Genomic DNA, 15873 nt, shown 5'->3' on the forward strand with positions numbered 1-15873 from the left:
TTTTAAAGCCAACCATGGGCTGTGTTTAAGGAGTTTGGGTCTATGTTATTATGGGCGTGTTCTGCAAGAACTCCTCATGTAGGTCTTTCTATACATTAACTCGTGACTGTTGTGATTGAGTGCACTTGACTGGAATGCAGATAGGCCTATCCAGAGTAAGACTGTATTTGAGTAGGCAAGATGCTGGTGAACACGGCACTCAGAATTTGCATCAGTTAGGCCTAATACTAGTCGGCTGAATTGCTATTTGCAAATGCATATCTTGAGTGCAGCTCTAAAGGGGAGCCACACTACAAGCCTATTTGTCTTTTTTGTTCTTAACATTATATTCGACCGCATGCTATCCAACCAAAAGTATCTCGGAGAGTGTGAAGTCTAGCCTACTTTCAGCAAAATGTTGACGATTGTATTCTGTCTGTTTTTGAGTGGTCCAAATGAGAAATCTAACTTTTTTTCATATTTTTTTTCTTCCCACAAAGGGTATTTTCACACACTGTCCTTTTTTTAACATGAACTCCGGGGAAAAAATAAGGAAAATAACTCTGTTCTCTTTGAATTTACACTGCCCTCGCCTTTGATTGAGGACTCAAACTCTTTTGCCAGTTCACTTCACCTATTTTGTATTCCCAGTCCTCTTTGTATTCACATTTGCTATGTTTAGAAAGGATCCAAGAGCTTTTTCCAGCATTCCCTCAATGCACTCTGGGATTTTACAAAGTGCAGGACAAGCCATTCCATCTGAATTTATCGGACAGCTAGATTGGGAAGCTTAGAGATTCAGACACATTTTCGGAATGTTCAGGTCAGCAGAACTTTGACCATTGACCTCTATGGTACATAGCAGCAGTGGTGGAAAAAGTACTCAATTGTCATACTTGAGTAAAAGTAAAAAAAACACTCAAGTAAAAGTCAGTGACCCAGTAAAATACTACTTGAGTAATTAAAAAAAATATATATATACGTAAGTATCAAAAGTAAATGTAATTGTTAAAATGTACTTAAGTGTTAAAAATAAAAGTATGAATAATTTCAAATTCCTTATAAAGCAACCCAGACGGCACCATTTAAAAAAATCAATTTTTTGTTTACTTACGGACAGCCAGGAGCACACTTCAACATCCATAATTTACAAACAAAGCATGTGTGTTTAGTGAGTCCGCAAGATCAGAGACAGTAGGGAGGTAGATGTTTTTGAGATCTGAAAGTCATATTCCTATTAACTTCCAGTGAAGTGAGTGCGACTTTGTCATAGTGCTGCGTCATCTCTGTCGGATTCTGCCTGCTTGAACACCAATAACTCCGATACACATTAAATCCCCCAAGGGTATCGGTAGAACATCACTCAGAGATGCACCAAAACAGTATAACATTCAAAAATCGGTGAACCTTTCCTTTAAGCATTTTACACTAATAGCTACATACATTTTGAAAGCTAATAGATTACAATTGTCTAATATTTTAACAAAATACAATCAGAAGATACTATTTACATGTCAATATTATTGGTAACAGAATAAATAGCAGAATAATAACTGCAGATTAAATAATACTGTTATTGAAAATTGCTTTAATTTATTTTGTACTCCATGTTATGATTTTCACCATATGTTGCCTTCTCACACTATTCAAACCCCACAATCGAATAAACAGTGTATGAAGCTATCTTAGCCTATAGATCACATATTGCAAACAAATACCAGTTACTAGAACCATTCAACGCTGGTCTGACCAATCGGAATTCATGCTTCAAGATTGTTTTGATCACCCGGACTGGGATATGTTCCGGTCAGCCTCAGAGAACAACATCGATCTATATGCTGACTCAGTGAGTGAGTTTATAAGGAAGTGCATTGGAGATGTTGTTCCCACTGTTACTATTAAAACCTACCCTAACTAGAAACCGTGGATGGATGGTGGCTTTCGCAAAACTGAAAATGCGAACCACCTCATGTAACCATGGAAAGAGATCTGGGAATATGGCTGAATATAAACGGTGTATTTATTCCCTCTGCAAGGCAATCAAACAAGCGACATGCCAGTAAAGGGACAAAGTGGAGTCGCAATTCAACAGCTCAGACACGAGACATATGTTGCAGGGTCTACAGAAAATTACAGAATACAAAAAGAGAACCAGCCAAGTCAAGGACACCGTCACTTTTCCAGACAAACTAAACACCTTCTCTGCCCGCTTTGAGGATAATACTTTGCCACGCCCCCCTCCCCCCACATGGCCCGACGTGAGTAAAACATTTTAAACGTTTCAACCCTCGCAAGGCTGCTGGCCCAGACAGCATCCCTAGCTACGTTCTCAGAGCATGCGCAGAGATTATCAGAGATTATCGTGGATTTCACGAAACAGCAGAGGGAGAACTCCACATCGAAGGTGGAAAGCTTCACATTCCTTGGCGTACACCACAGACAAACTGAAATGGTCCACCCACACAGACAGTGTGGTGAAGATGGCGCAACAGCACCTCTTCAACCTCAGGAAGCTGAAGAAATGTGGCTTGTCACCCAAAACCCTGACAAACTTTTTTTTACAGATGCACAATCGAGAGCACCCTTTCGGGCTGTATCACAGCCTGGTACGGCAACTGCACTACCCGCAACCACAGGGCTCTCCAGGGGGTGGTGTGGTCTGCACAACGTATCACCGGGGGCAAACTACCTGCCCTCCATGATACCTACAGCACCTGATGTCACAGGAAAGCCAAAAAGATCATCAAGGACAACAACCACCCGAGCCACTGCCTGTTCACACCGCTACCATCCAGAAGGCGAGGTCAGTACATGTGCATCAAAGCTGAGACCGAGAGACTGAACAACAGCTTCTATCTCAAGGCCGTCAGACTGCTAAACAGCAATCACTAACTCAGAGAGGCTGCTGCCTACATTGAGACTCAATCACTGGCCACTTTAATAAATGGATCATAAGTCACTTTACACAATGACACTTTTAAATAATGCCAATTTAATCATGTTTAAATATCTTACATTACTTATCGAATGTATATACTGTATTTTATACCATCTATTGCACCTTGCCTATGCCGCTCGGCCATCGCTCATCCATATATTTTTTTGTACATATTCTCATTCATCCCTTTTTAGATTTGTGTGTATTCGGTAGTTGTTGGGGTATTGTTAGATGTTACTGCACTGTCGGAACTAGAAGCACAAGCATTTCGCTACACTCACATTATCATCTGTTAACCATGTGTATGTTACCAATAAAATTTATTTGATTTAATCTCAATCAAACCTCCACACATTTTGGAATTTCTGTGCATCCTTAACAATCGCTAATCAGTTTCCAAACATGCACTTAGTTTTTTTTTTTATGTGAACCTGCACATCTTCTGTAACACTTGACTTTACTCCCTGTGCCATAACACGTTATGACATGGTTTTGACCGTGTCATCTCATAACAGCTGACATAACTTTGTCATAATATGGTCATAACACTGTCATGACCCATATATTTACACCTGTTGTGACATATATTGCGTTATTTTATGGCTTTTTATAACACCTACTTAAGTGTCAAAACTCAATTTTATCCAAATAAGGTTTTTTTTCCTCTGTGAAGAAGTTTCCTTTCCACTCCTATGTAGGTGTCATAACAGCCATAAAATAACACAATGTGTTATGTCAGCTGTTACGCCATGACATGGTTATGACTGTGTAACAACGTGTTATGACGCTGGGTGTCAAGTAAAGTGTTACCTCATCTTCTCTCTTTTGTGGCACCAATGTGAGGGCTTATGGCAGGGGAAACACTGTTGCAGTAGTCGTGTGTGTGTGGTGCGGAAATTCAAGCAAACCGAATTCGGATCACCTCTCACAATGGTCTCAATTTGGTTTGCTTTTGGGGCTCTTTTAAGGGGTCTGAGTTCTTTTGGGGTGTTCATACTGTACAAAAAAATTAAGCGAACTGCACTAAGTTCACACACATTGACTGAAAAGGGACTAAGTGTGAAAACACTCAAACTATACTACACTAGAAAATGTCTTTCCAGATGCTACTCAAGGTTTTTAACAGTTTGATTGTTTAAAAAAAAACATAGACGTCACTTCAACGTCTAGTTTAGATTGACATTTTATTGAGTTGTCAACTAATGTGTAATCAACAAACATTTGAACTGTCATTGGATTTCGGTTCAAAATTGGGTGAAAAAATTACAAAAAAATTACAGCATGATGACTTTTTGCAAATTCAATCAGTTTTCCACGTTGATTCTATTCCATGGAAACACCATTGAGTCAACCAGTTTGGGCCCAGCGGCAATCTATACTGAACTAGTAGCCTATCCTCATCTCTCTTAGTTTCTGTGTAAAGGTGCTGAGCCAGATGCACCCCAAGCTTTTTAACAGTTTATAAAAAATATATATGATAATCAACTCAACCTATACTGAACTTATACATGTTTACCACATTCTACCAATCCAACCTTTTTTAACAGTTGATTTTTATTTATTTATTGACTCATACTGAACTAATGCACATCTCTGTCTCTGTGAAGGTGCTGAGCCAGGTGCATCCCAAGCTGTCGTCCCAGGAGGATGCGCTGCAGTACATCGAGGAGCTGATCTTGCTGCTGCTCAGCATGCTCTGCCAGGCACAGCCACGCAGCGTGCAGGACGTGGAGGTGAAGATCTGTCAATAGCGCAACAGACCGAAAACCTTGTTGACCCCTTTTTTACAGAGTTTAAACAGAGGGGGGTTTGTACACTTCCAAAGCAATAAAGGGAGCTTTGGACAAAAAGGTCCAATACATAGAGAAGAAGGGAATGTGTACGTGTTGTTTTGCCTTCCAATGTGATATTTTACTAAAGCTTAGGCCCAGGTGATAAAATCACAACATTTCAATCACAATTAAGTTGAATCGTTCTGATTGTGTTGTCTAAGCTGTATTAAAAGATCCCGTTTGGGAGCAGAAAAAGAGTGAGCAGACCTTCCCTTTCAGAATCCCTCAGGGCATCAACAACAGATGTGGCGAGGTAGAAGTTAAAATCACAGGTCTAGGATCAGACGACTGTTCCCCTGATCCTCTCACTTTAACCTATGGTCTAGGAAATAAACTGACCCTTGACCAGTGGTTCGGTGCTACTTCTACTTAAAGGGGCAATCAGCAGTTGCTGCACTGAACAAAAATATAAACGCAACATGTAAAGTGTTAGTCGCATGTTTCATGAGCTGAAATAAAAGATCCCAGACATCTTCCATACAAACAAAAAGCATATTTCTCTCATTCTGTGCACAAATTTGTTTTACATCCCTGTTAGTGAGCATTTCTCCTTTGTCAAGATACTCCATCCACCTGACAGGTGAGGCATATCAAGAAGCTAAACAGCATGATCATTACACAGGTTCACCTTGTGCTGGGGACAATAAAAGACCACTCTAAAATGTGCAATTTTGTCACACAATACAATTCCATAGATGTTTTGAGGTAGTGTACAATTGGCATTCTAACTGCAGGAATGTCCACCAGAGCTGTTGCCAGAGAATTGAATGTTAATTTCTCTACCATAAGCCATGTCATTTTAGAGTATTTGGCAATACGTCCAACCGGCCTCAGAACCGCAGACCACGTGTAACCACTCCAGCCCAGGACCTACACATCTGGCTTCTTCACCTCCGGGATGGTCTGAAACCAGCCACCCGCACAGCTGATGAAACTTTGGGTTTGCACAACCTAGAGTATTTCTGCACAAACTGTCAGAAACCATCTCAGGGATGCTCATCTGCGTGGTGGCCATCTTCACCAGGGTCTTGACCTGACTGCAGTTTGGTGTCGTAACCAACTTTAGTGGGCAAATGTTCACCTTCAATGGCCGCTGGCATGCCAGAGAAGTGTGCAATTCATGGATGAACACCAGTTTCAACTGTATCAGGCAGATGGCAGACAGCCTCTGTGGCGTTGCGTAGGCAAGTGGTTTACTAATGTCAACGTTGTGAACCTAGTGCCCCATGGTGGGGTCATGGTATGGGCTTGCATAAGCTACGGACAATGAACCCAATTGCATTTTATCTATAGCAAATTGAATGCACAGATACTGTGATGAGATTGTTAAATTGTCCATTGTTAAATCAAATTCAATTTTTCACATGCGCTGAATACAATTTATTGTGAAATTCTTACATTTACATTACATTTACATTTAAGTCATTTAGCAGACGCTCTTATCCAGAGCGACTTACAAGCCTAAAATCAACAATGCAGTTCAAGAAATAGAGTTAAGAAAAAAAGTGACACAATAAAATAACAATAACAAGGCTATATACAGGGGGTAACGGTACCAAGTCAATGTGCAGGGCTACAGGTTAGTCGAGGTAATTTGTACATGTAGGTAGGGGTAAAGTGAAAAGTCTGCATGGCCATTTGATTAGCTGTTCAGCAGTCTTATGCCTTGGGGGTAGAAGCTGTTAAGGAGCCTTTTGGACCTAGACTTGGTGCGTCGGTACCACTTGCTGTGCAGTAGCAGAGTGACCGGTCAGGATACTCTCGATGGCGCAATTGTAGAACTTTTGTGTCGTCTGCAAACTTACTGATGGTGCTTGGCCACGCAGTTGTGGGTGAACAGGGAGTGCAGGAAGGGACAAATGTGGTAAGGGTAGGGGACTAAAGTGGTAAAGGTAGCCCTTGAGGGGCCCTGTGTTGAGGATCAGCGTGGCAGATGTGTTGTTGCCTACCCTTAACACCTGGGGGCGGCCCATCGAGGATCCAGTTACAGTCGGTGTTTTGTCCCAGGGTCCTTAGTTTAGTTTAGCTGAGCTTTTGTGTGCACTGTGGTATTGAACACGGGAGTTGTAGTCAATGAACAGCATTCTCACATAGGTGTTCCTTTTGTCCAGGTGGGAAAGGGCAGTGTGGAGTGCTTTCAATATGATAATCCACGGCACCTTGTTGTAAGGATCTGAACACAATTTCTGGAAGCTGAACATGTCCCAGTTCTTCCATGGCCTGAATACAAGACATGTCACCCATTGAGCATGTTTGGGATGCTCTGGATCAACGTGTACGACAGTGTGTTCCAGTTCCTGCCAATATCCAGCAACTTCGCACATCCATTGCAGAGGATTGGGACATCATTCCACAGGCCACAATCAGCAGCCTAATAAACTCTATGCGAAGGAGATGTCGCGCTGCATGACACAAATGGTGGTCACATTAGATACTAACTGGTTTTCTGATCCATGCCCCTACCTTTTTTTTTTTTAAGGCATCTTTGACCAACATGCATATCAGTCATGTGAACTCTATAGATTAGGGCCTAATTCACTTATTTCAATTGGCTGATTTCCTTTTACTAACTGTGACTCAGTAAAATCTTTGAAATTGTCGAATGTTGCGTTTTTATATTTTTGTTCAGTATACATACATTTTTGGACTTATACATTTTTGAAGAATAACTTATAAATGCCTCATGAGCTTACTTCAACTGTCATACCCTATCAGAACCCAAAATATAAGCTTTTTACTCCAATGTTTGTAAACAAGCACTATATAGCCTCACAACATGGTTAAAACTATAATTTTGATATAATGTATGGCCAGTCCTTGCATCCATACCTCTGTCTATGAATTTGAGTGGTTACATTTCTCTTGCCCCATCCCTCAGCTTTTTACCAAACCGGGGCAGGCAGTCTGCTTTGTTATTGTTTCAACTGCTGATTGCCGCTTTAATGTGGCTCACAGCTTATCATAGCATTTAGCTTAATTTTATTCGGTAGCAGACACACTTTTTATTGACAGCTGGTTAAGTCACGGTTTCAATAAAAGAGGATGTTGATTTATGTCCCCAAACAAAAGGGAAATGATAAATGTTTGAAGTTTAATTTCTTTTAAGGTCAGATCATGGTGTTCTTTAGACGGTTTGTTTTGCACTGAGATATAACTCAGTTTTTGTCAATTTGTATTCTTATGAATACAATCCATTTACCCAAAGTGAAAGGTAGAAAAGTGAAGCTATTTGCAGACATGTATTTTGACATGTATCTATTTGCAGACATGTACCCTCCTATTGCTTTGACAATCATTTGAACAGAACAGTCTCATATTTTGAATACGATTACCTTTTTAGTTCTTGTTTGGTTTTATGTCATTGAACAGAATGTTTTCTTGCGCATCATCACACTTATGGCTACTACTATTGTGTTGATTTTTTGCAATGATAACTGACATGAGTTAATGCAGAAAACATCTGAAATCTTTCTTTGTTCAGTCCATGTTTTAGTGGACCAACATGTTTTCACCTCTTGTTTTTGTTTTGTCCACCTTGACTCATTTTTGCGAGCAGACGGATCACGTGAAATCCACAGGTGCTTTTTAGGGTCCATGGTCCTAGCCATCAATATGTGCTCTCTTTTTACCATGTTTACTCCTCCCTTAGTTCTGTGCTCTCACTTTCTGTCGACCTCTCCCTGTGACCCAGTCTGTATGAACTTTAACCCTTGACCTGTGCCCCCTTTTAACCATTGACCTGCCAGGGTTGATGATTGACCACACTCATTTGTGCTTGTGTATATTGTAATTTGTGACCCATTGGATCCAACAGATTACGTGAAATTTGTATTGTTTGTTTACTATGTATGTACCCTACATAAGAACTACATAACACATTCATAAGGAGTTCCTTAACACCTTTGTAGGCACAACAGAAATGTTTGATTCCCTCCTAATATACAACAAACATTTTGTAAATGCCTAGGCCTCAAAGCCTATGCCAACTTGAAGTTGTTGACATAAGCACATGTTAATTGTTATGTAGTGCTTATGAAGATGTCCTCCTTTAACTGTGGATGTATTTTGTAGTTCTCACCCTTTTTTAAAGGGTTACAGTAACTCTTAGCCCAACACCCACGTCAAGGGAAGGACATCCTGGTAGTGCCTCTAGCGGAAGTGTGACTTGACATGTACATGTCATGTACCCGCCCTCCCATTGACATAACCTGTTAGATGTCCCTTATTAAGGGAAAAGTCCCTTGAGAAATGTCTGCAACAATAAAACAATGGTGTAAAGTGTCATAGGGCAGTTTGAAGGAGGAGGAGGCATGTTTACCCCCAGTGAACAAAGACGTTCACTGGGGGTAATGTTTGCTTTGCCTATGGATGCAGCGTCAATAGAGTACCAGGAAATATGTCATTAAAGTAAATAACAGATAAGTAAGGCCCTCTGCAGCCCAAATGGCACCCTATTCCCTATGTATTCCACTACATTTAGAAAGGGCCCATAGGGCTCTGGTCAAAAGTATTGCACTATTAAACTCGATCTCCCTCACTCCTTCCCTCCTTTCCTCCCCTCAGGAGCGAGTGCAGAAGAGTTTCCCTCACCCTATCGATAAATGGGCTATCGCTGATGCCCAGGCGGCCATTGAAAAGAGGAAGAGGAGGAATCCTTTGGCCTTGCCCGTGGATAAGATCCACCCGCTGCTCAAGGTAACCCATAATCCCAAATGTCTGGGTCATGTTCAGTAGGTCAAAGCAACTTGAAATGGAAAGCGAAAATGTACATTTCTTACTGGACTTTTAGCAGGATCTGTCATCGATTGCCCGCTGGCCAGTAAAAACATGTTGGGCCAATATCTTCTCAGCACATTTTGTCTTTCCAGTTTACCTTCTGTGTCTCAGTCTGCTATTAAAAACCATTGAAGGACTACATACTGAAAAAATATGCTATTTGTATTTGAGCAAATTTATTGGCCGTTCATTCAACCACGCTCCTCGCCAATCACAACTTCTTGAGCATGCGAGCAGTACATGAGTTGATGCCTTCACACGGCACACGAGCTGTCCAGAGGGGAAAAAAGCGCTCAACAATCTACTCACTCAGCTTATTTATTTTAGGGAAAGTAGTGAACATACTAGCGAAAATAATACATTTTCTATATTGCTAAATTATATTTGTTTTTTAATACAATATATGCCATAATGACCAAATGTAGCCTATTACTCGCTGAATACATACATACATACATACATACATACATACAAGCACTTAACCTAGGCCCTGCATGACCCTAATGCATTTACAAAGAAAAAGTGAACCTTGGACCCTGCTTTCAAGTAGTACATTGGTGTTTTGTGCCTACTGAACATGACCGTGGTGGCTAGACCAATCATAATGAAGTAACCTGTAAGGTCATGTCTTCAGCGCCCAGTAAATTAGTCAGGCTGTGAACCACTTTTAGGAAACAGGATGTATTCAGTGATGTACCGTGCCTTCAGAAAGTATTGACACCCCTTGACCTTTTCCCCAAAAATGTTTTGTTACAAGTTGGATTTAAAGGGATTTGTCATTTGTTGTCAAGGATCTACACAAAATAATGTGGTTCTTCCTTTAAAAGTTACGAGCTTATGCTGTGACTGTTTGTGGTAGATGCTGGTATTCTGTCATTGTACCGCACTATCACAAGGGGGAGTTAGAACGCTGATCTATCCGTAGTCTAAACTGTGGCAGTTAATGGAGGAGTTTTCAGTCAGTCTCTCCTCTGGCACTAGAGTCCTGCACCAGGCAACAAAAACCGTTGGTGGTCCTGCACCAGGCAACAAAAACCGTTGGTGGTTCTGCACCAGGCAACAAAAACTGTTGGTGGTTCTGCACCAGGCAACAAAAACTGTTGGTGGTCCTGCACCAGGCAACAAAAACTGTTGGTGGTCCTGCACCAGGCAACAAAAACTGTCGGTGTTCCTGCATCAGGCAACAAAAACTGTTGGTGGTCCTGGAGTTAAGAGAGAACTTGGGTAAATACAATGGGGGAATTTCACTTCAAGTGGATTGACGATTTTCAAAAAAAATAGGCACGGTAGTCTTTTGGGTTCTCCATCTAAAAACAGAAATAAATAATTCCAAAATAACAAACTGGATTTATTTACAAATTAGTAAGAATGTCTCACCCCATGTTCAAGAATGGCCTTTTCCCCTTTATTCAGATTACAAATGCTCATTTTTGAAATGAAATGCAATCATATCCAAAATATCCTCATTTTTAAACAAGCCTTGGAAAGTTGCAATTTCGGTCAAAATAAAAAATGGAAAAAAGTAATGAACTTGTCTGTCGGGCCCTGGATTAAAGGCCAAAATTGGTTAAAGATAATTGGGATACAAATATATACCTCCGTCTCTTGCGTATGTAATTTTCCTTTCATAATAATTCTTATTTACAAAGCGACTATTATTAACCCTGCATTATAATTAGATAAAGCCTCTTAGGGGAAATCTGGTCCGTGAGAGTATCTAACGAAAAATGCCCCTTATATATTAATTTAGAATCCAATCCTCTAAATGTAATTATTGGCAGAGAGTCAGGCCGCATTGGCGGAGTTGAAGAGGGCGAGGAACGAGATCGTTTCACAATCCATGCCAGGCAAACATGCAGTTGTTTATTTCAACTACATTTTAGTTGCAGCGAGTTCGATCGGGTTTAAATCAGGAGACCTACAAAATATTTGTAGATATACTGTAGGCCTACCGTAGGCGACATGAGTCTCACTAGTGTTGAGTAATGTCCTGTTAAAAGTGTTGTAGGTCTTTTTTTTAAACCTTTTTTTAACCTTTTTTTTACTTCATGAAGGTCTACTTACTCTGCTGGCATCTTGACCCAGTTTATGCCCTCATTTTCAATGCAAACCATAACGAATTACTATGGGAATAAATGGTAGAGGCAAGTTGAAGGGGGAAAAAGTAAGGAACTTCTGTCGGTCCTGGAGGCCTTTGGCTATTAGCAGGACAATGGACACAACGTGGTCCCAAAAATAACTCTCTCACCAGCTTTGATCTGGGCCTGCAGTAACCAAAGTTCTTCATTTGTCAGAAGAATTATTGGGTCAACTACAGAACAGTACAAAACAAGGGAACACACATGTTAATGTTCTGGGGAGGAAAAATGCATATATATAAAAAAAAAATATGTCTTGCAGAGCCTTTCCATAAGTACACTCAACTTTATTCAACTGTCTTCCTACTGTGATTAGAGCGATGTTGATTGCCTTTGCCGATCGCTCATCATCTTCAACCATCTGTGAGTCCACCAAATGCATTGTTTTCTCACCACATCTGGATGGAACCACACTGTCTGTGTGTGTGGACCATTTCAGATTGTCAGTGATGTGAACGCCGAGGAACTTGAAGCCTTCCACCTTCTCCACTGCGGTCCCATCGATAGTCATTTTGTTCAGTTACCTTTGCTTTCTTGGGTACAGGAAGAATGGTGGACATCTTGAGCATGTGGGAACAGCAGTCTGGGATATGGAGAGATTGAATATGTCCGTAAACACTCCATCCAGCTGGTCTGAGCATGCTCTGAGGATGCGGCCCTTGACTGAGCCGGGAGCCTTGTGAGGGTTAACATGCTTAAATATCTTACTCGCACCGGCCACGGAGAAGGAGAGCCCACAGTCTTTGGTAGTGGGCCGCGTCGGTGGCACTGTGCTATCCTCCGGAAGCAAGACGTCGGTGTCCGCGACGTGGCTGGATTTCCCCCTGTAGTCATTGACAGTCTGTAGACCCTCCCACATACATCTAGTGTCCGAGCCGTTGAATTTCGACTCCGCTTTGTCTCTTTATTAATGTTTTGCCTGTTTGATTGCCTTACGGGGGGAATAACTACACAGTTTGTATTCAACCATATTCCCAGTCACCTTGCCATGGTTAAATGCGATGATTCACGCTTTCAGTTTTCCGCAAATGCTGCCATCTATCCACGGTTTCTGGTTAGCGTAGGTTTTAATAGTCACAGTGGGTACAACATCGATGCATTTCCTGATGAACTCACTCACCGTATCAGTGTGTATTAATTTGTTATTTTTAGAGGCTACCCGAAACATATCCCAGTCCGCGTGATCAACCTTGAAGCATGGATTTCCGATTGGTCAGACAAGCGTTGAATAGTCCTTAGCATGGGTCCTTCCTGTTTGAGTTTATGCCATAGGAAGGGGTGATCAGATTTGCTGAAGGGAGGGCCTTGTAGACATCCCGGAATTTGGAGTAGCATTGATTGTTTTAGCAGCGCAAGTTCTACAGTCAATGTGTTGATAGACATTTTGCTGCGTTTTTCTCAGATTTGCTTTGTTAAAGTCTCCAGCTACAATAAATGCGGCCTCATATGTGGTTTCCAGTTTGCACAAAGTCCAGTGAAGTTCTTTGAGGGCAGCCGTGGTATCGGCTTGAAGGGGAATATACACGGCTGTGACTATAACCAAAGAGAATTCTCTTGGAAGGTAATACGGTCGGCATTTGATTGAGGTATTCTTGGCCGGGTGAAAAAAAGGTGTTGCGTTCCTGTACGTTAACACAATCACGCAATGAGTAATTAATCATGAACCATACACCCCTGCCCTTCTTCCCGGAGAGATATTTATTTCTGTCTGTGCGATGAACTGAGAACCCAACTGGCTGTATGGACTCAGACAGTATATCTCAAGAGTGCCATGTTTCCTTGAAATGGAGTATGTTACAATCCCTGATGTGTCTCTGGATGGAGACAGAACAATATACTCTGATGCGGTGGATGGTGTGCGCGCCTCCTGAGTCGGACTAGAAGTCCACTCTGAGTACTTATTTTCCGCCGATGGTGTTTTGGTTCTGCCTCTTGAATCAGTTCAATTGCCCTGGGGGGTATGAACAAAGGGTCCGATTGGGGAAAGTTGTATTCCTGGTCGTAATGCTGGTGAGTTACCACCGCTCTGATATCCAAAAGTTCTTTCCGGCTGTATTTAATAACACACATTTCCTGGGCTAATAATGTATGAAATAACACACAAAAACAAATACTGCAAAGTTCCCTAAGAGCTAGAAGCATGGCAGCCTCGGTAAATGTTCTAAAATCACTGTTGGCCTCATGGTGAAATCCCTGAGCGGTTTCCTTCTTCTCCGGCAACTGATTTAGGAAGGATACCTGTATCTTTGTAGTGGCTGTGTGTATTGATAACTGCACCATGCGAAAAGTGATATTCAATGTCTGCTTTATTTTTTACCCATCTACCAATTAGGTGCCCTTTGCGAACCATTGGAAAACCTTGCTGATCTTTGTGGTTTAATCTGTGCTTGAAATTCACTGCTTGACTGGGGAGGCCTTTCTAATTGTATGTGTGGGGCACAGAGATGGGGTAGTCATTTAAAAATCGCGTTAAACTTCTATTTTTGCACACAACGTATTATGTGACTTGTTAAGCACATTTTTACTCTTGAATTTATTTAGGCTTTGCCGTAAAATGTTAAATACTTATTGACCCAAGACATTTCAGCTTTTACTTTTTTATTCATTTGTAAACATTTCTCAAAACAATTCCACTTTGAAGTTATGGGGTATTGATCAGTGACACAAAATTATGGTGTGAATAGTTTCTGAAGTCACAGTAAAAAGTCCTGAATGTTGCAAGTAGGACTGTCTGTCATATATATTTATTAATTAATTTATTCTAGCTGTTCTACGCAGTATATCTGAAAGTGTTGTAATCCTCCTGCGCAGGGCCTGATTACTGATGTCTGTGTTCTACACTTCAGAAAGTAACAATGTTATGAAACAGAAAAAGGGTTGATTGGACTGCTTTTTTAAAGTGACTCAATAAACAAAATAGACATTTTGTGTTTTCCAAAATGTTTTCTGTTTCGGTTCTTATTGAACACAGCCCTGGTAAAGGTATTGGCCACTTTTCTCACAATACCTATACTGACCAATAGAGGGAGATGTTGAACTGTTGTGGAATTGGTCACTTATTGAAAATCCAGGATGAACCTGTGATGCTTAACAAAATGTCTTCCCCCATGCCAAATACTTTGAGATGATATTAAAGGGGCTATCTGCAGTTGAAACAAAGTTTTGGTAAAATGCTGTGGGATGGGTATGGAGAAATGTAGAATGTAGGTTTGCACACAGGCTAGAATGAATTGTGGCTGTAGAGTTCTCAAACCATGAAGTACAATTCCAAGGATATGCAAAGATCTACTTAATTTAGACCATGCTTCAAAGAATACAAAAGGTTAAAGTTGTGAAAGACCTAAACTTTTTGCACTTTTACATTTTTGTACACTTTCACCTATTGCCCCTTTAAATAAGGAATGATAGCGTTCTAAAATGTAAAGCCTAACTAACACCTAACCAGAGATGACCAAGCAACCTTTTAAAAACATGCCTCTTTTTGGATACAATATTCCACTTATTCTTTAGAATTTTTTTGCTATGAGCTCCTAGTGCTCTTTGTTTTAGAAATACACATATACATTCATGTGCAGCAACAACATAATTACTGTGGTTGACATCATTTTACGAACACATGTTATACAATTCTTAGCTAATTACCTTGTATAACCATCTCACATTAATAGTAATTAAGTAAAGTACCTATTGTGCCCAATTACTGTTCAATGATGTGTACCGGTAACTAAAACGCTTGACGGAATTCTTACCCTGCACATTCTGCATTCTGTGGCCCATTTAGGCCTACACCGTTTCCATTAGTTTGAAAGTACAGTGGTCGGATTGTACAGTAGTCAAACCCCACTGACCCTGCTTTTACCCATGATTCATTTTGCCATGATTCCTGTTCTTTATTCAGGAGGCACTAGGGTACAATGTCAACCACCACGTAGGTGTACGTGTTCATTGTGGACTAATTTTCCCCATAATTCCTCTCCCTTGTTCAGGAGGTACTAGGGTACAAGATTGACCACCAGGTGTCGGTGTACATTGTGGCAGTGTTGGAGTACATCTCAGCAGACATCCTGAAGCTGGCAGGGAACTACGTGAGGAACATCCGCCACTACGAGATCTCCCAGCAGGACATCACCGTGGCCATGTGTGCCGATAAGGTGAGAGTAACGCCTGTGTTGTGCATTGTATTGTAATGCATTATGAAGAGGGTCTTCAA

At 41.0% G+C, this 15873-nt stretch overlaps 1 protein-coding gene across 6 annotated transcripts in view; it reads left to right on the plus strand.

Annotated features, from left to right (window-relative positions):
• Positions 1 to 15873, plus strand: part of LOC135520912 (son of sevenless homolog 1-like) — a 78288-nt gene that overhangs the window by 12763 nt on the left and 49652 nt on the right. For 3 of the 6 annotated variants that reach the window (XM_064946759.1, XM_064946769.1, XM_064946778.1), the window contains exons 2-5: positions 2544 to 2782; positions 4525 to 4650; positions 9313 to 9444; positions 15650 to 15814. In XM_064946759.1, coding sequence (XP_064802831.1) covers positions 2544 to 2782; positions 4525 to 4650; positions 9313 to 9444; positions 15650 to 15814 — 662 coding nt within the window. The remainder of the gene's footprint in view (positions 1 to 2543; positions 2783 to 4524; positions 4651 to 9312; positions 9445 to 15649; positions 15815 to 15873) is intronic. The other 3 variants (XM_064946787.1, XM_064946797.1, XM_064946807.1) reach the window with 1 other exon arrangement.

Source organism: Oncorhynchus masou, chromosome 4 (assembly GCF_036934945.1).
Source record: "Oncorhynchus masou masou isolate Uvic2021 chromosome 4, UVic_Omas_1.1, whole genome shotgun sequence".
NCBI classification, from domain to species: Eukaryota; Metazoa; Chordata; class Actinopteri; order Salmoniformes; family Salmonidae; genus Oncorhynchus; species Oncorhynchus masou.